Source organism: Rhinolophus hipposideros (genome assembly GCF_964194185.1).
Source record: "Rhinolophus hipposideros genome assembly, chromosome: 18".
In the NCBI taxonomy this organism is placed as follows: domain Eukaryota; kingdom Metazoa; phylum Chordata; class Mammalia; order Chiroptera; family Rhinolophidae; genus Rhinolophus; species Rhinolophus hipposideros.
The window spans coordinates 26,303,395-26,328,605 of record NC_138064.1 but is presented as its reverse complement, the minus strand read 5'-3'; the positions used below and the strand labels follow the sequence as shown (position 1 = coordinate 26,328,605).

General features: G+C 35.5%; 1 protein-coding gene across 1 annotated transcript in view; it reads right to left on the bottom strand.

Annotated features, from left to right (window-relative positions):
• THSD7A (thrombospondin type 1 domain containing 7A) overlaps positions 1-25,211 on the bottom strand; it is a 623,382-nt gene that overhangs the window by 53,711 nt on the left and 544,460 nt on the right. The window contains exons 12-15 of the mRNA XM_081079273.1: positions 17,123-17,255; positions 15,579-15,682; positions 2,790-2,984; positions 1,080-1,343 (exon numbers count right to left, since the gene is read on the bottom strand). Of these exons, the coding sequence (XP_080935399.1) occupies positions 1,080-1,343; positions 2,790-2,984; positions 15,579-15,682; positions 17,123-17,255 (696 nt within the window). The remainder of the gene's footprint in view (positions 1-1,079; positions 1,344-2,789; positions 2,985-15,578; positions 15,683-17,122; positions 17,256-25,211) is intronic.

The window sequence follows — 25,211 nt, the reverse complement described above, 5'->3', positions numbered from 1 at the left end:
CATCTTAATTTCTGAACCATATAATGAAACTAGAGGAGCACCGTTCTAGTTCAAGTTATTTCAGCAAGATTGGAGGGTAACTGCTATGCACCTCCCTCCTAGCAATTTAATTCATCTTTCTAAGGCACCTCCCTGAAGAAGGTAAGAGGATCATCATCCCCTCATTGCAAATATGAGACATTTACGAATCAAACTGTCCTTCTATAAGCTGATCTCATTCCATTATATATGTACACATATATATGTACATATATGTATTCTTTCATTTTAACACATATATATGTACCTATATGTGTATTCTTTCATTTTAATACATACATGTATTAATACATATATATGTATTAAAATGAAAAAATAGAGAAATATTGTTTAAGGCTGACTATATTAAGACTTAGAATCAAAAGGTTCACTATATATCTCAAAGTATATGTCAAAGATGGCTAGTCTTCATAAACTTTTGGCAACTCAATTATTATCACTGTATTTTAGCTTCCTTTTTGTTTTGGTTTCGAAAACAAAAGTAGGCACAGTTTCCTAAGAGTATGTACTTTTTATTTGGTCAATCTCAACTCAATGAGGAACAAACAAGGGGTTTGAGTTTTCACCAATTATGGATTTCGATCTTTCTTCCCCTCCATTTAATAACATTTTGGGTATATTGCAAATCTTGCCAGTTTGGCAAGTATACAATCTGTCTAGTTTCAAACTTCATCCTCAAATTGAATTCAAATCTTCTTTCCTCTTCCCTCCCTGTCTGTACACAGACCTGGTAGGGATGATTGGGCTTATTCAACAGACTTTTAATTAACTCCAAGCGAGGTTTCTGGCACCATTTTTGCCTATCTGTAAGGCTTTTTTGCCACCAATTTTGAGACTTAGTTGCCAAAGTCTGGACAATGAGACAAGTGCCACCAAATGTCCTGTTATATATAAATGATACAGTGTGGTGTCCCATAATGTTCAACTGAGAACACACTTCTATGAACCCTCATTTCCCTCCATTCTCATACACATGCATTTAATTTCCCTCCACTCCTCAAAGATAACAAATGTATAACAGTGAAAAAAAATTGGATTACCATGGCTGTTGCATCTCGATGTTTCCACGAGCCGGCCATTTTGATCGTAGCATGCCACTGCTTGATAACGGTAACCTTGACCACATTCTCTGATGTCTCCTTGTACTTTCACTCCCAGCAACACTTCCACTTTCCCCTCTGGTAAAATGCAGTCTGACCAGTTCCCCACAGGCTGTGCATTGTATTTGTCACAAGGACAATATTGAGTCTCAATCAAGGGGTACAAATGAGAATTTTTACATTTGTCCTTCTTTTTACTTTTTCCTGGGGAGAAATTTAAGTTGGAAAACATCATTATTAATTTCAAGGATCTCTAAGTTTTCTCTTTTCCTAAACTTCCTCTCTCCATTTTAATCATATTCTATAGTAGCCTATTAAGTAAATGCTATTTTATCACTCCACAGTGCTTTCCATCTAGGCTCTTGTTAGTACTGGGTGCTTTGTACAGTGAAATTTTTTTATTTTAAAAGTCTATTTTTCATAAGACACTAATTGTTGTGCTGGATTTTATATTATTTAAAATGATTAAAATCCTCTCAAATGATCACGTGCTTTCACTAACTGAGAAGTTTGAGGTAGCTGCATAAATCTCTCCTTTATAATGTGCAAAAATATGAAATAGAGAGTCACTGCACGGAATTGCACAGCTTCTTTGTTAATTCCAGATAGCTGGTATAGCTATATAAGAATACAACTTGGAAAATGAGATTTTCATATTTACTTTTCTGATTATGATTTTTCATCTTTCAGTATTTCTGGAGAGTAATCATTTTGACATGGTGATTAATGTAGGAAATGTCAATAACATTCAAAATGAAGATATTTAATATCAGAATAAAAATATTAAAAATGCTTTGTATATAAATCTAAATAAATCCCCTTAAAAAAAACTAAAAAAACCCCTCAAATATAAGAGTAATATGTGCTTGAAAAACAATACATCATGATTTTAATTAGATCACATATATTTATATTTTATTACATTATGTGCCATATATTATATGCTATTTAATTATATTGCATATAATTACATATATTTTACATATAGTTATCTCTTTCATAAGCCACCTTGTATAATTTTCAACAGTCTTCGTTATGACAGGCAGCTCATTTATAATTTTTAGGTTCTGAGTAGTACTAGCACTGATATTTTTAGGTTTCTTTTGCCACTGACAATACTTTTGAGTGCATCAGGATTTAGTTTAGTGTGATGGCTCCTGTTCATTATATTACTGCTTTTTGTCATTGTGATTGCCTTTTAAAATGTAGTTTTCAGCTACAGAATTAATGCCACATTCCTCTTCTAGGGTATGAAGGATAACCTGAGGTGGTGACAGTGAGAATGGGTTAAGAAAATAAAGTGGCAACCTTTCCCCTTGTTCCCCAAAAACTTTCCTTTAAGCATTTCACAGTCTTTAGGCAATGAACCAAAAGCACATATTTAACAAAAATAATCTTTCACGTATTGTGCTGGAAGACAGAGTTTGATTTTCAAGGCTACTTTTTTCCATACTAAAAGTACATGTATCAGTCACTGCCAACTTTCATTAAAATAAACATCCGATTTCATTGACATATTAGATGTAAGGATAGCAACAATAAGGCATATCCATGCATTTTCCAAATACATTGTCAGAACTCTCTTGGTCTGACATTTTTGTGTTTTTCTGCCTTGACAAGTGTTGTCTTTGGCATCCCAATTATTCTTACCAACAATAGTACGCTTTCTGGTCCTAATTGCACCACAGTCTCCATTGCATGCAGAAAACCTGGACCAGCTGGTAAACTGACAGTCATCTTGGCAGGGTATCTGGCAGGCTTGGGTAAGGGCTGGCACGGGGCCTGCATACTGGAGGCATTCATGGATGCCAGCCGGTCCTCCATCTTGCTTTCGACAAGTAATGGCTAAAGGAAAAGCATAAAGCTATTTATAACAAACTTGAATGTCGGTAATTGCTCTACAATTTAGGAATTAACCTAACATTTTCTTCCTCATTAAAAGAGGAATTCTCTTTTAATTCTTTACTTGCAGCAGAAATCCGGTAGGAGTTTTTCTAATAATCACAGTAGGCATTAAATTGATCTTGTAGGTTTTCTTTTTAAATAACAGATAACCCTCAGTGGTTTTAGTGACACAAAAAAGCATATGGATGCATGTGTGCATGCATGTATACACACACACACACACACACACACAGAATTTAGCAGCTTTTATTAGATGCTATTAAGAATTCCAAGTCACATATGGAATATATTTAGAAATGGATTATTTACGAGACAAATCAGTAATGCATGGTCTCTGATAATAGTTTATGTTGAGCCAGACTATTCATAGAGGTTCTGGGAGATACCACGTATCTCTAACAATTATTTTTATATCATTGACCACTCTAGGATACCTATATAGAAGGGTCTTACTGGCAGTAAATTGGTTGGAAGGTTTCGGTGGGAAGGGAATGCTTACGGAACTTGTCTTCAAGCTGCATTTGCATAGTTTTCTTTCTTTGTTTTTTCACATTAGAAGTTTGTTGGGATGGCTTTCCAGTGGTTAAAATGGGAGGGAACAATGTCAAAGGCCCCCACCCTATCTGTCCACAATTTCATCCCATGCACAAATATCAACAATGAACTTAAACATAAAAATAAAAACTTTTAACACCCTCAATCTATCATATCATAATTGATATTTCCTCAATTACATATGAGCTCTTAAAAATGGTCAGATAATTTTGATTCATATACATTATTTCTCAAGATATTGCTCTACTGCGTTCTTTAAACCATGTCATAGTTTTATTACTTATTCAATATAGATGTACTTGCTTTAATATACTTAAATATACTTGCTTTAAAGTAAACAGGTCCTAAAGAAAAAGAGCAAATGATGTTTAAAGTGTCCTTTCTCCCTCTGCCATTTCCCCCTGTTGATTTTAAAAATCATTCATTCATTTACTGAGGAATGTATACCGTGAAACATGTATACCGTGGTCCTAAAGTTAAGTCTTTATTGAACTAGCTTAAATGGCCTTAGTCAGACTGATTTACGTGGCTCTTTCAGGTTTATGGTCTAGGGTGAAACTGCTGCTGATCTCTGCCCTGCTCAGGATTTTATCATGAAACTAAGGTGGAGGAGCCTGATATTTTGATCTCAAACTACAGTTAGGGCACAGAAGGTCTCAGGTTAGACAACACTCTCTGAATCTGTATACTAAAACTTCACGCCTAGTAGTGTAGGGTGTGAAGGAGTGTGTGTAAGGATATAACAATTCTAGAAAGGGAAGACTTTCTCTGTTTAGGGGAACACAATTTGCTGCAGCTGCTACAGGATAAGTTATGTAATTGTGCATGTGTAGGTGAGTACTCACCTATTTCTTAGCTATAGATATGTCTTCATTTGGTATGCACAACACGAGAAGGACCAATTTGTATGATAAGGATAGGCATCACTGAATTTTAAAGACAATGAAAACCTGGTAAAGTGGACAACAGTGGCCTTTCTGAAGGCTTCGTGACAAGAAAAACATTAAATACCTCAAAGAGACTCACCCCTGGGGGAGGAGCCGCCTGGTGATCTGTGTTTATCATACCAGTCTAAGGTAGTGTTTCTCAGTTCAGGCTGCAGATTACAATTACTTGGATAACTTTAGGAAAATGTCTACATCCTTGCTGAAGTCAAACATTCTGATTGAATTTGTCGAGGACAGGGGTCCTGGGCATTAGTGTCTTTTCAAAATTAAACAAGGTCTGAATTTTATATGATATTAAAGAATTAGTTAATTTTATTTAGCATTATAATAATACTACTGTTATGTTTTAAAAAAATAATTAAGTGTTTATAGATGGTATATATATCTCCTCTGAAGTTGCTTTAAAATATCCCAGAAAAATCTTTTTAAGTATATGAGAAGTGGCAGACAACCAATAATGACAACATGTTAAAAACAAATATATGGTGATGGAAGGAGAACTGATTCTGGGTCGAGAACACACAATGTGATATATAGATGATGTATCACAGAATTCTACACTTGAAACCTGTGTAACTTTACTAACCATTGTCACCCCAATAAACTTTAATTAAGAAAAAAAAAACTGTTAAGGCTGAGGGAGTCATGACTACACTACTAGTACTCATTATACTTTTCTCTTTACTTTTGTGTATCTTTGAAATTCCCCATCAACTTAAATTGTAAAAGATTAATAAGTAGAACAAGTAGAGTCAATTCCAGAATGTTTTCATGTAAGTTGAATTTTGAGCTGTGTTTCAAAAAGGAGAATAATAAAAGTTCCTGGAATGAGGGGGAACAGATAACATTGGTTTGAGCTAAAAGGACATGGATATTGGTGTTACGCATATATCAGTATGTAAATGAAAGGCTACCAATGCAGCTGTGAAGTAAATCTAACAGAATTCACAATGTAGTTGCTCATCTTCATTTTGTTAAGCAGGAATGAAATGCCTTTATTATTCAGGATGCAAAGAAAGGAGGAGTTTATTGGTCTATGGGCATACCCTTCAGTGTGTAAGATCATGTTGTCATTTCATTGCAATAACCAGTGTGAAATAAATTACTAGATCTAAAATGTGCACAGAGCAGTTCATTACAGGAATCAGAATAAGATCAATGCCCAATTGCAGTGAAAGCTTCTGGATTATATGTAACAAAGAGTTCAAAGAGCTCTGAGACCTGATTTATTAACTTGAACAATATTACCATGGTTTATCCCACAACAACAGTGTCTGGGTAGCACTAGAGACGGACTATGTTCAGCCGATTAAAAGAGTGATTAGAAGAGTGATTTTTCTTATACTGTTACGAAAAAATGGTAATAGTGAGAATGAATCATGTAGGAATGAAAAAGTAAAAGCTTTATGTGAGCGGAGTTAGATACCAAGAGACCTAATTGTGCTTAGAAGACCAAACCTATAAATAATGCAAGAGGGCTCCTGTTGTTTACTAGGGGGATATAATGATCCTCATCTTTCTCTGTGTAAGAGAGATTTTCACTGACACATTTGCCAAATTATACTTCCTAATTAATGTTGTGAATGTAACTGGCAGAAAGGGGAAAAATGCACTTTTTAAAACTGATCCTAAATAGTTATCAATGATCCCCAGTTTCATTGATGCTCATAACATATGAACATTCATGTAGGAGGACTTACTAGGAAATAATAATCAGCTCCCAGTGGAATAGCTCACTGAGGTCAGCGAGGTCCCCTACTGGGACCTGGGAAGGGTTAACTAACTGCATGACAACAAATGAAGCTTGGGGGAACCACTGCAGTCACATCCGTGTCAAGCTGATGTTACAGAGCTACTTTCAAAATAGGAAATGCTAATACTCATTTTATGACAGGGCTCTCCTAGACATAGAAACAAAACCAAAACCCCCATTGAGTAGGGTGCTAATATTCATAGACAATAGAGGAAATGATTTAAAAATAGAAAAAAATCTGGAAGTTGAACATAATAGCTTATATAACTGAAACATACAAAAATATTGGGTAGTAATTTATAAATATATTAGCAAAAAGAAGATTTTAAAGATGTTGCGTGGGCCAAATTTCTTTAAATCAAGTTCCCTTGCTGTTTTCTATCTAGTTTGTTTTCCTCTTCTGTTCTTTTTCTCCCTATTGCATAACAATCTCTAAAAATTAATAGATTAATGTGAGTTACTGAGATAAGTTGGCCCAGATATTCTGGGCATAATCCCAACAATGCCTCTAAAATGTAATCTTTTAAAAAGAACAAAGTGGGCCAGAGTTTAAGCAAAGGAGTAAATACCAAGAGCATCAATATAGTTTAAGACACTTAATTTAAGCATAAGATTTAAATATATTTGTTCACTCAAAATAACAGCATAAATGGTAAATACTTATATCTCACATGCTACATTATTTATTGAATTTTGGCAGAGGGAGAATTAGAACTTTCTCTTTTCTTTCTAGACTTTTTGTTTATAACCTTATCAACCAATAAGTGATATAGGGTGAGGACCCCCCAGGGCTGGGAGGGTTCCTGCTATGTGAGGCATATTATTGAAGTTAGTTTATTTTTTTCTTTTTTGTGGTCTATATTAGAATTACGCTGGCTTCCACATAAACAGACTGATGTCAGATCTTAATAACACGTCAACATTACAATGGGCATTCTTGGCAGGTGAGGATACAGAGAGGCTGGAGGATTAGGATAGGTGGAGTTGCTCCTGGGGATTATTTATTCTAGCTCCACATAATTTACAGAAAGTATGCTTGTCAGGAGATAGCATGCAATTCACATAGAGATCAAATAAGAGCAAATTTGAAATTATTTTTATGAAATCTCAACATCTAATCTATGACACTTTTGCATCATACTCTTGGTGTAAATATGTCACATAGTAATAAATAGTGGAATAATATATTGGGGGTGCCAAAAATGCATACAAATGGACACTTTGGTCAACATTGCTCAAGTAGTAGTTTGCCGTAATCAGAAGTGGACACTGGTGGCAACCACTTTGAGCACCTCTTGTAATTGCAGAAGTCAAATGTGACTTGTATTCATCTTTTGTGTATTACAACTTGAATACAGGTTTTTCCTTTCCAAAAATATATATGCATTTTGTTTGGCACAAACTGTACATACATTTTAAGTAGTAGTGACTGACATTGTCCCTTAGGGCAGTCATAAAGAAAAAGTAAGTAAACCGTCTCAAATTGTCATTATTATGAGCCATGTTTTTACTTATAATGCAAATATAATGGTTGACTCTAGCCACAGCTATATGACTAGCTTTCAATGACACAGTTTCTGATCAACCCATAATATAGACTTCTAAATGCCATCCAAACTGAAGAATGTGAGGAAAGAGAAAAGACAGACGTTAGTTTTACTAAAAGTTTATACACAAGTGACTCAAATAGTATGAAGCAAATATAAGCCAGCTATTCACTTAAAAATTAAATAGAAGGTGGACCTAATTTCACGTTAGTTGCATTTCTTTTATTGACAATATTATAGGAAAAAGATGCTTCTTTCAAAGGTCCTCTCAAATTTCCCTATGAAATTTAAGAATGATTCAAGTTTTAAAGTTGTCAAATCCTATCACTTCTTTCTTCTTTAAAATCTCTCTTTCTCTTCTTTCTTTTTAGTTCTTATACCATTAGATAAAATTTCCTGGAATACACCATTGTCAATATCCAAAGCCTTGCTAAGATTCTTTACTATTTCTAATTGTCTACTGAGAAAAGTCCTCCTCCCCTGCCACTTCTTCCTCCTTCTGGTATTCAAATACTCCTGGAGATATTCAAATCCTCCAGAGTGTGACCCTTTGCCTCCAGCTCACTCATAGAAACTCTAGGCAAACTGGTCAATGCACTATTCATCAAACATATAGATTTTACTTCCTGCCTTTGTGCTTGAGTCATCCTATATTTAAATGCCGTTTTCTCTGTTACTATGCACTATCAGTGGTTACCATTTTATCTTTTTCCAATTCTTATGGTTGTTGTATATATACATTACTAATGTGTTATTAACATGCTTGAAACCTGAATCATATATATCTATAGTTTGTTTCCTATCATAAGAAATTAACTGAAACTGTTATATAATTTTATTCTCTTGATAGGCTGGGCCCAGTACCATGTAAGCCACATGAAACATGTGATATGTATTCAATAAATATGTTTTTTATAAAAGAATAAATTGTACTGAATGATATTCAGTTTTAGTTGGCTTATAGGGACTGGTGGTATAATCCTGTTTTCACAGCTTTCTTAGAAAGATTAATACTAACAAACGTACAGCTCATACACTGGGATGGAAATTTCATTTAAAGACACCGATCCTTCATTATTGCTATGGACTGAATTGTGTCCCCTCCAAATTCATATGTTGAGGCCCTAATACTTGTATTTGTGATATATTTGGAAATGAAGGCTTTGGAAGGTAATTACGCTTAAATGAGGTCATGAGGGTGGGGCTTTCATGACAGGATTAACGTTCTTGTAAGAAAAGATCAGAGGGACAGTCGGTTAGCAAAGTTGGTTAGAGTGCGGTGCTCTTAACAAGGTTGCCAGTTTGATCCCCCTGTGGGCCACTGTGAGCTGCACCCTCCACAACTAGAGTGAAATAACTACTTGACTTGGAGCTGATGGGTCCTGGAAAAACACACTTAAAATAAATAAAAGTTCAAAAAAAAAAAAAAAAAGAAGAAGAGATCAGAGAGCTTGCTCTGTTTCTCTCTGCCACGTAAGGTCACAGCAAGCCAGAAAAAGAGATCTCAGCAGGAGCCAAGTTGGCCAGCATGTTGGTCTTGGACTTTCCAGACTGTAGAATGGTGAGAACCAAAGTTCTATTGTTTAAGCCACCCAGTCTATAGTATCTTGTATGGCAGCCCAAGTTAGATTGATATAGCTGTTAATACAAAGTTTTAAGCATTTATCTTACAAAAGATTCCAATGTTTCTACAGAAACAATGAATTTAAGGAAAAATATCCTGTTTGTAGCAGAGTAGCTAATCTAATTTAGAGAAAATTGGGCAAAAATTACTGGTGATTCTGGGAATGGTTGATACAAAATTTTGCTTCATCATTATTTCACTTTTCTTTTCAAATGTAAAAAAACATAGGTGTGCTCGCTTTGGCAGCACAAATACTAAAAAAAAATAGGTCATAAATAATCATAAATTCCTATGTACTTTTAAAAGTTTTAGGAGTATATTGATTTTCTTTTGTGTTCTAATGTAATAGTTCAGAAAGTATTTTCACATAGTTTTGAAATATATAGAATATAATTTGGTCAAAACTACATTTACTTCGAGTGGGATCTTCCTATATTCTTAAGCCCGTGTTATTCTAACTCATTTCTGGTGAAGCTGAGTCTCACTAATTTGCTTTTCAGGGAGTGTCAGTACTACAATGGTAAGCACTTATTGTTAGTTACTTGCTTAAAGAAACTCTGGGAACATAATTTCTTCCCAAATCCTTTGAAATGCATCACCACAGACAGTTCGTACAACTGGAACTATTATACTATTAAGAATATTAATAGTAAAAATGAAAGTCTGTCTATAATGGCCACACTTTTTATTAATAGGTGGTGAAAGGACGTACAAGTGACTGGATACAAGAAGATCTAAGATGGTTGGCTAGTAAACGAGTAAAAGAGAACTTTGTGTAATATTTTTTTACTAATATGGAAGGGTCAAGCAATTTGAGAAAACCTGAATCATAACAGGTACGTGTTCTGCTGCGTGGTACATATTCTATCAGACTCCGACATTCTTTCCTTTCTATGCATACTTAGCAAATTAACTCTTGATGTCCAGTTTTTGGGTATGATTTATCGTCTTTTAGACAGAATTATGAGGACATTGTCTCTTATCTTCCTTATCCCATGGTTTATCTGGTTTCACCTTTAACTCTTAATTTTTTTTTTTTTACTACTACAGTTTTTAGAGTCACATTTTTATTCCTAAATCCCCCCAAAGAATGCAGCAATTTTATCCTAAAGGTATATATTTTACTACTGTGACAGACTTTAAAGGCCACTGTTCTTATAACTATAAAATTGTTCCTTCATAGGTGAATTGAATTTGAAAGCTTTTTGCCAAGTGACCAGATAAACTTTGCAGATTTTCTAATCCAATAGGGTAATGACTATTCAGTACTACTAGAAATTGTGACTGTATCATGGCTTTAGAATTTAGATCAGGGGTTAGCAAACTTTTTTTGTAAAGGGTTAAGATAGTAAATATTTTTGGCTTTGTGGGCCATATGATTTCTATAATAACTACAGTCATCCTCAGGATCTGCAAGGATTGGTCCCAGGACCCCTTTGGCTACCAAAATCGGTAGATGCTCAAGTCCCTTATATAAAATGGAGTAGTATTTACATATAACCTATGCAGATCCTCCCGTACACTTTAAACCATCTCAGGATTACTTATAATACCTACTACAATGCTATAAGTGCTATGTAAATAGTTGCTCTGTGTTGGTTAGGGAATAATGACAAGGAAAAAAAGTCTGTGTATGTTTAGTTCAGATATAACCATCCTAGGCCAAATCACATAGTACCCGTCAGCAACAACCTAACATTTATTTTTGGTGGGTATTTTCCATCCCTGGTTGGTTGACTCTGCAAATAGGAACCTCTGGATACAGAAGGCTGACTATACGCAAGTTTTCCTTGTATCATAAATGCAGCCATAGACAATAGATAAATAAATGTGTATGGCTGTGTTCTAATAAAATTTAGTTACAAAACCAGGCTGTAGGTTGGATTTGGTATACAGGCCATTGTTCTCTGACCACTGATCTAGACAAATAGTTTGATAAAAGCTATGCAATAAAAAAATGTCTATCTTTGGAATCAGAATGGTGAAGCTAGCTATTTCATGTTCATATGGTGTCATTTCTGACACAAGCAAGAAAATGATAATTTAAAGTTAATACCATTTAAGTTCTTTAGGTGAAAAGAAATGTTTAAACCGTCTACAAATGCAAACAGGTTAGAGAAAAAAAATGTATTAATGGTAAAATACAATAACCTCTCCCCCCCCCCCCCCGTATATAATGTATTTTAGAGATCTTCGTTTCTCCTATGACTTCATGAAATCCCTTTACGGGGATTACACAAATCTCTAACTGCTTTCTTAAGCTATTTCTATAGCTACATTTCTACATTTCAAATGCATACTTGGATATTTCTAATTGGCTCCCCTGCCATCACCTCTAATGCATAATGGACAAAATATACTTTCTAAGACCAGCTCTACTTTCAGACCTAGGAATGTTCACCAATATTATAACTACTCTCAAGCAAAAAATATTGGAGTTAAAGAATCATATAATCACCTTTGATTTGTTTATTTCTATGTCTGCTACTATTCTGCCACCAAGTCCTAAAATTATTTTCCTCTACTGTATGTTGAAAATCCATTTACTTTTGCTCCTTCCCACCACCGTGGTTCCAGTCGGAACCTGATCACTTCATCCTTGCATTGCTACAAGAGCATTGCTACAAGATGCATCCAGACCTATGCATCTTGTCTTTCTAATTTATTCTGTACATGCTGACGGATAAAACACTGCTTTCATCAGTTGCTTGATCCTACTACTTATTGAACAAGGTCTAAAATACTGAACCTGACATTTATAGCCTTGTACAAAATCACCCCAGGCTCTAACTCACATCTTCAGTGTTTCAATTCACCTACTTTTCTGTGAACACATTTAATGTTTTTTGTTTTTCTTACCTCAAATGCTTAACTTACAAAATTGATCTTATTTTGTATTCTTTTTTCCTTTCTACTTATTCTGATAGTATGGTACAAGTCCCAGTTCCTCCTTTAGGTCTTTCTTCAGCTCTTTAATTTTAAAATATTGCTTTTGTAATGGATCAGTTAGTTTTTAACCGATACATAGTGGGTGATGTTACCAGTGATCTCATTTCCCTAATCAAATGTAAGCTCCTTGGCTTGAACATCTTCATTCTTTCCTGACACAGTCTTCTCATTGCAATCATATTGAACTAGCGACTGGAATTAGAAAGTCTGATGTATTAGAGAGAAAGTGGATAGCTTCTCTATAGTCTTTGCTGATTGATGCTAATCCTTACTACACAATTATTTTAATCATTAACAAACAGTACAAGTTGGCACTTTTTAAGTTTCTGACAAGATAAAGACAAAGATTAAAATAGTAAGAATCTGATGGGTCAGTCATGCAGAGTTTTGAAAACAGCCCTGACCACAAAGGAAAATTTTGCCTTTATGCCATATGCAAAAGATATTTCTATACTCTCGATTCTCCCTGTTTCATATTTCTATAGAAACATAGGCTCTAAAGAAACATAAAATAAATAAAAAAACACTTTAATCTAGCGAGGCAACAAAGAAAAATATTATCTTCATATGGAAGCTAAGGAGGTTCTTAGTATTTTTATGCAGAAATGACTTTCTCTTTCCACCTATCCTAAAAATAGAAAAAATTGCAGAGATAGAGTAAGTCAGATGAGTATTCCAAGATTAGAAATCATTATTTAAGTACAGGCAGAGAAAGAGGAGTCAGTAATAGGAAACAAAGAATGAGACAATCAGAAAGCCAGAAGAAAGTAGTATTGAGGAAGCTGAAGACTGCTTTTCATGGTGGGAGTGGGTCTCAAGATTAGATACTACATAGCAGTCAACCAGGATGAAGAATGACCAGAGGTTATCAGATTTGGAAATGAAAAGGTTACTGGGACTCAAAGAAGAAACAGTTTTTTAAGCAAACTTTGTGTCAAAAACCAAAACACCCATGTTGATTGATATTGCTGTTTCTATGCCTACTATGACTTATGCCCACATTCATTGGGGCCATGACCTAACTGGCAGGGGGAAGGATTTCACATTTGATGAAGACTTAATATGTGCAAAACATTGTGAGGATCATTGTGTTCTCAGCCTCAGAAGGAGGAAATAAATGAACCAAAGTTCTGCAATTGTTACATAGTAGAGTTTGGAACTGAAGCTCTTTTCATCATATCTTCCCGTGGCATTCTATGAAAATATGGCCTTCAACTGTTTTACTTATTTTCATTTCACACTTGGATCCCTGAGTATTATCTGTGCATAGATTATAGAATATGGAAATTGGAATAATTCTAAAAGATCATTTGGTCCAACCCTCTTTTCCTTTTTTTCACTTAAATAAACTGAGACCCACAAAGCAGAAGTGATGAATAAGACTCACACTGTACCAGTGAAAGAACAAGGACTAAAACTTGTGTTTCCTGATTCCCAAACTCATATCTGTTTTCATTATAAACTCCAGGTAGGGCCCAAATTGCATGCAAATGTATGCTTCATTCAAGGAGGAATTAGCAGGGCATGACAAGAAGGTCTCATATCACTCAATTTCTCAATGAATGACTTGAAAATGGGAGAATGCCTTTCAATTCTACGTACCTAAATCTCTGTAACTGTAAAAGGAGATGTTATTATTATTATTATTATTATTATTATTATTTTATTTTATTTTATTATTTTTTTTTAGCTAAAGCTGATGGTGGAGGATACATAATGAGAATTAAGTGTATAAAATAAAATCTGGGCCAGCCAGATGGCTCAGGCGGTTGGAGCTCCGTGCTCTTAATACCGAAGGCCATTGGTTTGATTCACACATGGGCCAGTGGGCTCTCAACCACAAGGTTGCTTGTTTGATTCCTCGACTCCAACAAGGGATGGTGGGTTGTGCCCCCTGCAACTAACAACGGCAACTGGACTGGAGCTGAGCTGCACCCTCCACAACTAAGATTGAAAGGACGACAACAACTTGACTTGGAAAAAGACCTGGAAGTACACACTGTTTCCCAATAAAGTCCTGTTCCCCTTCCCCAATAAAATCTTAAAAATAATAAAATAAAATAAAAATATAAATAAAATCCTAAAAATTACTACGTAGTTAATATCATTTGTAAACAAAATGTTATGTTTCAAATGAAGACTTCTAAAATGATGATTATAAATATAGAAGATTTTTATAGAAAAGAAGCTATTTTTCTCAAATTAGGAAAACAATCTTTTCACTGTAAAGGGGGTCCTAGGTCACATCAGCAAAAGCTGGAATTCCATTTTGTATGTTCAAACTTTTGTGTCATCATCAAATTTACACAATGACAAATGAGGGAACAAAATGTGTTTTTATGAATTAAGGAGAGGTGGCAGTGTATTCAATTATACATTCTAGGTATATAGTAGAACTCCATGCTAAAAGTCGATATGAGTGAAAACAATCATGTACTCTCTAAAGACTGAATTTGCAGCATGCATAAATAACATGTTCCAAAGCTTGGAATATAAGTATTATTTATAATACCAGTAAATAATCATGGCAAGTTGGAAACATTGCAATCATTCACTTCTGCAAAATTCCATGTTGTCTAATAGTGCAGACAGATTGTGGTCCACATATGGCAGGTTTCGAGTACATAAATCTGCCATTTAAAAATCGGTACTGAATATGAACAGAGTCAGGGATAGCCATGGCAATGTTAAGGATGCCATTGCTAAGAATTTCTGGGAACCAATTATATTACTTTACATGCATGCACATATATAATGCATATGGGTAAGTATGTAAGGATCTTATTGATTGTTAAGGTGACAAGCAAAGTACGGTATACCATGATCCAAAAACTAAAACAGCAACAACAAACGAGCTACAGTTTAATCTATGTCATAAACCTTTCAAGAGCATGCTCTGATTAACTTCTAGATATGAATGGGGGAAAAAATTCAACCAGAGGAGTTATGGGCTAATGTGTCAAAGAACAAAGGACATGATTTAAAAGACAAGTTTCTGTGTTCTGGTGTTAGCTGAACGGGTAGTAGCAGACGCACATTTACTCTGCTGTGTTGGCTGAGCATGGCATCAAAGTGCCAAATGAATCAGGCTAGTGGTTAAGGTAGAGATGTTGGAGAAATGAAAAGCAAATCAGCTGTAGAATGAGGCTTGCTTCCCACCTCTTGCCTGCCGTCCGGGCCCACAGCCCTCCTGTGCTGCGGGGCTGTCCTGTTGCACGCTCCATGGGACTAGTTGGCACCTGCGCCATTTGTGAGTCTTCCATCTACAAGAAAAGAACAGAAGCCTCATGGAGGGGAAGCAAAAATGCCAGGCAAATTATAGAAATATGGTGGCATGGAAACATGACTTTGACCACCACAAATGGAAATGTCACAATGCTCAATCCTCTAAATTTAATTTAAATCTCCATCAAGGCATTAGAAAAAGCAGCATGAAACATAAAAGTACTTCCTATGGCAGTGGAGACAGAATCCATCATTGTCAAGTTGTATGAGAATAAACTACTAATAGCCCTTAGCCTTTTTAATGGTTAGAACTGCCAGCAGACGTACCAGATAGCAGATGCATTCTATTTAAGTGAGGTATATTTAGTTTATATTCAAGTTGTGAAACTGCACTCAAGTCATCAATCTTTTGTACAGAGCTCTTTTGGTTAGTGTTATGGGGGTAACTCAGAAACTGCAATTATACTCTTTACAAAAAACAAATCCCCCACAGAAATACATTTGGGCTAATAGTTGTCAGTATTCATCATATAAACATGCAATTGCATTATTTGTCATCTCACAATTAAACACAGATAAATTAAGATGGCAAATTTGTCATCAATTTCATCTTAAAGTATTATTTTGTGATCACACATTCCATCAATGGATGTCGTAATATTTCATTTGTTGTCAGGATTGCAATTATATGCCACCTCAAGTTTTAATTAGGTGCTTTCTTTTTATAGTCTTGAGGAAAACTTTCTCTAATAATTACCAAAATGATAATATATAACTTCAACCACCTGAATTTTCTTTGAGGTGGCCACAAATGAGTAGAACAGACGTCTTATTGGTATCACTGAGATAAAGACGTCATTTTGTGAGCCAGAATACCAGCACTGAGGAGGAACACGTGCTCTGTAGAGCAAGGGAAGATGCTAAGGCTATTTCTCCAAGTGAAAAAGAATTCCTTCCTAAAGCATGTTTTGTAATTATTAACCACTTTCCTGCATTCCTTACAGTTTATGTCAACATAAGAAATACCCCCTAACTCCTGCAGCTAATAACACAGCTTGAAAATTTCACAAGTAAGTGTCTCCCTGGAGATCATTTCAGTGGGAGAGCAGCTCTTTTAAACAGTCAAGGAGCGGCCGGTTAGTTCAGTTGGTTAGAGCACAGTGCTCTTAACAACAAGGTTGCAGATTCGATCCCCATATGATTGGGCCCCTGTGAGCTGCGCCCTCCTCAACTGCGCCCTCCTCAGCCGTGCCCTCCTCAACTAGATTGAAACGACTACTTGACTTGGAGCTGATGGGTCCTGGAAAAACACACTTAAATAGATAAAAGTTCAAATTTAGATTTGCTTTAAAAAAAAAAATCAAGAGATGGCACATACAGCCATAAACACCCCAGACTCCACTGAGCCTGAGGGACAGGGTTGGACTTGAAGTATTTTGCTCAATGCCCCATTCTCAATGCTTCTTTAACTTGGTTACCTGTAGCTTTGGCACATCTGCGGGGCCTCGCAGACCTTCTCTTCATAGAGAGGGTCCATGCAGTCCCTGCCTCCATTGGCTGGCAGCTGAAGGATGACCCGGTGCCGAGACTGCTTCTTGACTCCGGAATCCCCTGGAACGAGGCAGCTTTTTAACCTCTGTACTCTGCACTGATAAAAGAATCTTCAAATACCAGCCTGTGTGAAGAAATTACATTGCCACCAGCTCCAAGTGCTTTGACAATCGTCAATGAGAGGCCTCATCTGGTCTAATCATTTCCTAAATTCTCCCAAAGACTACTTATATTGAAAACCCAATCAATATATATTTAAAAAATGTGAAGAATGGAGAAAACAGTGCCGTAGTCAACTAACCTTCCTAATATGCAGTTGCGAAGTAATTGTTGTTCTGTATATTTCTTTGCCCTTGAAAAATATGACAGGTTTAATTAATTTATTTTCCTCTACTTTAAGTTTATTTTCATGCCATTTCACATAGCACTGTTTGTCACATGGGACTCATATACACGTCTAATGAATCTTTCTTAGGAGAATATATTCCATGTTTTAATGTGAAATTTTATTTCTTTGTTATTCACTTAATTTGAGATGCATAACTCGTAAATTATTCTAGTCATTTATTATTCATGTTAAACAGTCTAAGATCTTCAATTCAGGTCGAATTCTAAACATCAAGGCTGTAAGTAGTGAAATGAAAGTCATTTCCTAAAGGCAGAATTTTTAGAGAAGCATTTGAAATAGCAATAATTACTGTTAGTAAATAACTCCAAATTATGCTTAAAAACCAATGGAAATAATTAAGATTTACTTTCACCATGAAGATATCAACTTGACAGTTGATATAAAAATGTTCAATTTTTTTTTAGTATTAGAAAAAAAATAAAGTATAAGACTTGTCAATTTTAATAAAATATATTCCAACTTACAGTATATACATTTTAAGGATGAATAGCCCTATGGCACAATGTACTTACAAAAGAATTCCCTAAAAGGTTATTTTAATAGAATCCCCATGATGTATTTACATTTTTTGTAAGATCATGAAATATTTGATACCTAAACTATAGGAACTGAGAAATGTAGATGGGTTAGCAGTCCCTAACAATGAAAGCTTAATCAGAAATGAGATGAAACATTCTTAAAGTGATTGTGTTAGGAGAATAATATGATTTGACAATTAGAACATTCCAATACTGTAAACATCCTTTCTCATGAAGTCAGGGTATCCCGCAACAAGGTCTGGGCCAGTGACTTCCAACAACGTGGACTGAAGTTTCCTGTGTTAGTTGGGAGAATGGGTCAGATGAGTGATTCCTACATGTCTTACTGCATAGGAGAATGTCTTAAAAAAAAACCCAAAACATCAAAAATGTATTTCTCAGCCTATACCCTAAACTACTAAATCAGAATCTCTGAGAGCTGGGTTTGGAAATCTGATTTCCACAGGCTTGCTAGGGAACTGTAATGGACAGGTTTAAGATTCACTGGAATAGACTACGTTGTATGTCTTGTCCCAATTTCAGAGTCTAGGGTTCATATGTAACTTTTTAGCATTATTCCCATTGTGGGGGATATCTGTACTATTAATGATTGTATTAACTATTTTAGTGAATAATTGGACTACTATAGGTAATGGATTAGGGAATTAGGGACTGGTGGTAGTAAGTAGCAGAGAACTAAAGTATTTGAAAATATTGTCATGGGCATTTTTATTGTGACAGTAGTTGTGAATATTACCTCTAAGTTTTTACATATTAAATATCATTTACCAAGGAAAGATCTAAGAAGTGGCAATAGGACTTTTAATAAAATTGCTAATGCAGTCTCCATCCATTATATTTTTCAATGACCCCTATTTTAAGGCCCAGGTGATAAATTCCTCTAATAACGCAGAGCTAGGTAAAAATTCATTTCTCCTAACAATCTGTTAAAAAGCCCCTGTGCTTCTATTTTTTTCCATTGTACACCAGAATCTCAGAGCTAATTTTCTTCTCAGTTGCAGCTTACCTTAACACTGATTTTATAGTATAATCTTTCTTGTTCTCTCCCCTCTCCCCACCCCCACTTACTACTTGACTCCATCCTTCTTGTACACTTTCTGTTATTTTCCTCTGGTTTTATGTTTATTATTTTTCATTAATCTTTTCAAAAAAGTATATGAACTAAATGATCATTTTTCCCATTTGTTTAGCATTGGGGGTCCTCAGGAAGGTATTTACTTGTTTTGTAACAGGGAAAAGGGGAGAAGAGCACAGAGGAGCAGGTCTTTGTTTCCCAGGAGGTCAAAATTATTAGAGTCGATAACTCTCCAATCCTCTTTAACCTCCAGGGAGACAACAGACACACAATTGAGACACAGGGATCCCGAGACTGTAGGTGACTATGAGTTCAGTATCACCGGCACCTTATAGATTGAAGCTTCTGGTCATTAACTATCTAGATATCACCTGGTACATAGGCAGGGATGTTCAGGAAGCAACAATCAAATGTCAGTGTTTCAACTTACTTCGTTTATTGACTTGAAAGAGAAACTGTCACCGAAGGTACAGCCCTGAAACACTCCAGTGCCTATTCATCACAACATTTACAAGTTTGCAATTGATATATAAGATCATGGTAACTCTTTTTCACTTCCATAATTGATTCCACACTGGCAATCCATTTATTCTTATAAAACGTTCTTATAAAACCTTAACCTTGTGCAGCCCACATGATAGAGACTGCAACCCGATTAAAGAGAGACATTTCGAAGCCATAACACCTAGAGAGGAAGTTTAATGGAGTTGCACAGGAAGTGTCATGACATCCATGTTTCTATCCACTGAGAGGTTCATTTCTTCTCAGATCTCAGTTAAGAAATTACTTGTACACTCACAGGAACAGCTCTGTAGACTTCAGCCAGGCTACAGAGCTCTCAGATCAAAGTGCAGACAAAGGGAGAGCTATAGCACACAGTGAAAAAGAAATCCGGAAGGTTCCTCACTAATAACTCGAGCTGGCAAACTGGAATTTTGCAACTTTCATTGTTTCCTGCATGTATTTATACCCAATTTACCATATGTGGTTGATATACAGATACAGCTTCTATTTATCTTTGTGTTTTAACACCTAGAGCAGCAGCCACATACAGTAAGAGCTTAATAAATACACATTTATTTTGCATCTTCTCAACTGGATTATTAGCATCTTCAATTTCTTTCAATGCATTTCCTTATAGCAGTAAGCACATGGATACTAAGTCTGTGTATTTGGCTTATTGGAAATAATGAGCATGGGAAAAATAAACAAATATTCCTATTGTGTTTATACTTGAAAATAACTATCTAGGACAGGAATAGGAAAAAAAATAGGAAAAATATATTCAGAAAACAGTTATGTGATAATGGGGCACATAGATTCAGAGGGTATGTAATGTCTCACAGAGTTACAGCATTTTTCAGATTTCTTAAGACATTCAAGATACATTTCATCAGAGAAATTACTTAATGGAAGGACTTAAAGGGCAGGCAAAACTTAGATTTGTTAAGCTGGCTGTCGGATGGATGACAGGCTGAAGCAGCATAGTGACAGGAAATGGAAAAGGAAATGTTTCATGCCAGTAGTAAAATGTGAAGGTAGTTTTCCTATCTTTGGGGTAATCCTAGAGTAGTACTGCGTAAAGGTATCAAGGTAGAATAGATGCCACTGCAATATCTTTTCTAGCTCTCCTGTCAATAAACGTCATGTGAAAAAAAGGAGTGAATAATATTTGAGCAGACAAATGTAATATTTGATCAAAAGCATTGATTTTTTTAAGAGTAGGGTCACAAATAATTTATATGCATAAATGTTTTTTCTTTTCCTACAAAAAAAAGAGCGCTTTGTAAAATTTATGAAGATTTGAAAAAAGTTAACAAGTGCACTGGTTTAAGGATTAAACTACTCTCTACTCAATGCTGATCTTTATTGGCATTGATTTTTTCGAAGCACATCTTGAGAGAGGGCTGAATAACATTTCAAATAACTCTTTTTGTTCTTCCTGGAGTGTTAAGCTATTCTGTCCCATTTTCTGCAGTACTACAGTGTATTTTTATCTCTTTAAAGTGATTTTTAAAAAAAGTATAGCTCCACATTTTTAAGAAATCAAAATTCTTATAAATTTTAGACTTTACCTGCAGAATTAAATTTAAAAGAATCATCCCATCCCTGAATCAGTTTTCTGTTGCTATTGTCTATCCTTGAACACTCCACTTTGTTTTGCATTTTAATTGTGTGTGGAAGTCAGTGTAATTTCAGTAAACTTGGATTAGTCCCATTTCATACCAAATAATGAAAAAAAACTAACCACATGTCATTGCTTTATTTTGCTTACAACAAAAGGCTAGTTTTCTATAACACGACCGTGCCATTATCCTCAGTCACAGCAGTGTACAGGCAAAATCGTCAAGGCTTCGGGACACACAGAGCATCTTGGCACTGTAGTCCAACAGCCACCCCCTCCCACCTCCGAGTCTTTCTTTATGTCCTCAATACACAATTATAGTTATCTTTTTAAGTCTGAGAGCCTAGGTTTAGGGTTTTGGAGAGCCTTTTGTTACAGGAGATTCAACATACTAGAACAGGGAGTATTGATCTGCTCCTGGTGAGATGACCTGTGCTCAAGCCATCACAGCCCCACCTCTCAGTCTCGTGCTCACAGGACAGCAGATATCTGAGAGGGCATTCTTGCACTCCTTGGTCACCACCACCCCAGGAGCTCCAGGGGAGAACAGTATCCTAGTGTGGCACCATGCATTTTAATTTAGAGCGGTTACCTGCCTTACTCCGAGAGACTATGACAACTAAACCCATTATATCTCACATGCCTGATATTCATCCCAAGAAACTAGTTATGCCACACTATGCCTGCCCTGAATGTCTTCCATGATCACCTGGACCCACAGCACTATCTACATGCATAACCCAATTTTCAATTCTCATTCTTTTCCATCCTCTAATCCTTCCACCATCGTGCCCATTGGATCTCATGGTTTCTCATCTTCCATCTCTTAGAAAGTTTCCTTCCTAATCTTTACCAGTGGAAGCTGACTCTACCTAGCCATTTCCTATTCTTTTCTCCTCCCTCTACTTTCAAAAATCTCCCTTGAAGCTCTTGTTATCAACTGTACTATCAGTTATCCACCCTGTAGCAGTCATCTACCAACACTTAATTAATTAATGACTTTAGAATGTCCCTCACTGTAATCCTTTCTTTTCCTACCCCTGTTACCACTTTGGTGGCTTTGGTATCCACGTGGTTATTATATCCAAGGCACTGGACTCCATGTTATTGTACTTCCTCATCTCCAATGACATTTTCCTGCACCTCACATCAATTACTATCTCTTCTGTTTATCTTGTGATGTTATTATCATCAGTCATCTTTAAACATCTTCCTTTCTGATCATTCCTCTAACCTTTCAGTTCATCTACTTTAGTTTTCATCTTACTAAAATTCTTCAAACTCTTTTAAAACTGTCAATTAAATTTCCCTATCACTTTTTTAGTATCTATTATTCCCTTCATGGCCTCATCTCCATCCTAACATAACTTAGATTTCATACTCCATCATTATTACAATACTCATTTGAAAACACCCTGGACTCCCTGTTCCTTTCCCATTCTTATACTTTCCTAAAAAAGTCCCAACCTCAAACAAAACCAATTATTTTCCTATACTTTTCCTGCACTCAGGCAGTTGAACATGGCTGGAGAAACACTGGCAACTGTGTTGAGCAATCCCTTTACGAAGACATGACTAAATGGGCACTCCGTGCTGCCTAGAAACTCTACTACACATTACTATCTTGCCCACCTTTGCACTCTCCAAAATGATGTTACATCTTCTTCTCTTTCCTTAACACCCCTGAAGCTTTTCCTTGATCCTTCAAACTCACTGAGAAATTAGAATAATCATTAAACGCCTTACCTATCTTGTTCCACCAGAATGGACATTGGTTTCTTTGTTTACTGCTCTGTCGTTTATATTTAAAAATGTGCCAGGAACATTATAGTTACTTGAAAAAGTATTGTAGAATGAAAAAAGCTAATGACTGCTTAAAATGGTTTCCACTTTTTTCTTGAAAAACACATCTTACTTGTGGTCATCTAAGACTTTTACTGATGCCTTTGATTCTCACTTGGGATTCTCTTGTGTTCACTCTTTCAAAAAGATCTCTTCTACCATCTTTTCAACAAGATTTTCCTTAATATTTGCTCCCACAATGGTTCTCCCTTCCCTTTCCTAGAGCTCATTTTGTTTTACTACTAAATCTTATTACTGAATCTACATTATCTGAATTATGGAGAAGAGTTCTTTATTTTAAATGAGATTCAAAGCTTCCTTGGGTGTGGCTGGATGGTTCAGTTTGTTAGAGCATGAGCTCTGAACAACAGGGTTGCCAGGTCGATTCCCACATGGGCCAGTGAGTTGTGCCCTCCACAACTAGACTGAAGACAACAGAGCTGCTGCTGAGCTTTCAGAGGGGTGGCCAGATAGATGACTCAACTGGGTAGAGCATGAGCTCTCAACAACAAGGTTGCCAGTTCAATTCCTACATGGGATGGTGGGCTGCACCCCCTGCAACTAAAGATTGAAAACGATGACCGGACTTGGAGTAGCTGAGCTGCACCCTCCAAAACTAGACTGAAGTACAAAGACTTGGAGCTGATGTGCCCTGGAGAAACTCACTGTTCCCCACTATTCCACAATTAAAAAAAAAAAAAGAAGCCTTCCGTGAAGTCAAGGACTGTGTCAACTCCACAGAGCCATCGATGTGTTAGTTATATAAAAGAATCAATCAATAAAAAACATTCAGGAAGTATTTATGCATATGTTACAGATGAGTATTAATTAACACATACAAAGCATTCACAATCTATTTGTTCCCTCTTCTATCTGCTAAATTTTTTTAAGTGCCTTGTATAAGTTATCACAGTTGTCACATAAATTTTTTAAAATTTCATAATTGGTCAAACAGACGAGAGTAAATCACTTTCTTAGTATTATAAAAATCATCAGCAGAGAGCAATGAAAAATCATGTTATTAGATTTTCAATATTTTTTAAGAGTAAGTTACATCTATTGTCTTCTTTCCTTTCCTCATATAACGCATACTATGATCACAAATACATTTTAAAGACTTGACGGAAAAAATTCATAGGCTACTAAACTGGTTCCTAATTCCTGGATACATTCCAATATCCAAATTATTTTCAAATGAAGGTCTAAAGAAATGAGAAAATTTTACCTGATTCTTCATTTTTATGAGTGACTATCCAATAATCAATTTAATGGAATCTTTCTCTCTCTCTCTCTCTCTCTCTCTCTCTCTCTCTCTCTCTGTCTCTCTCTTTCTCTCTCTCTCTCTCTCTCTCTCTCTCTCTCTCTCTCTCTCTCTCTCTCTTCTTTTTAAATTTTATTTCCTTGAAATACTTTTGACCAAATCAACTTTTATTTTAAAATACTTTATGCAATATAAGGAAATAACCAATATATTAAAAGGCAAAGATTTTTTTCCCCATTTTCAAAAGCTTCACTTAAAAATGTTAAATTTGTCGGATTGTTATCATACAGTTATAAATGTAACTGCATATGCTTTGGAATTATTAGTAAATGGCTTTGTCTCATACTAACACAAACATCAAGTATAAGAATATCAAGAATAAAATTTCCAACCATATGAAGTCCATGTAATAAATTACCTTTTCATTGTAGTGATGAATAACCAACATTTACCACAGAAATATTAACCTATTAGAAAGTACAATTCTGTTGCTGACTGATTATGACTAAAGCAAAGGACATCATGTTTAGCTTTTAAGAAAATAAAGGGATAAGAAATATAAAATTCAGAAAAAAATGTCAGAAATGATATCTCTTTGTTAGTAAGATTAATGCCATTGACATTTTTTTAAAGTTAATGCAAACTCCTTTTGACCCAAAAGCTTGTTAGATGTCTTAAAAGACTTTTAAAATTAAAATTTTCTATTCTTGTTTTCCTTGTGGTTTAATTTTATTTGATACTACAATGGTATTTAAACTAAAAAAA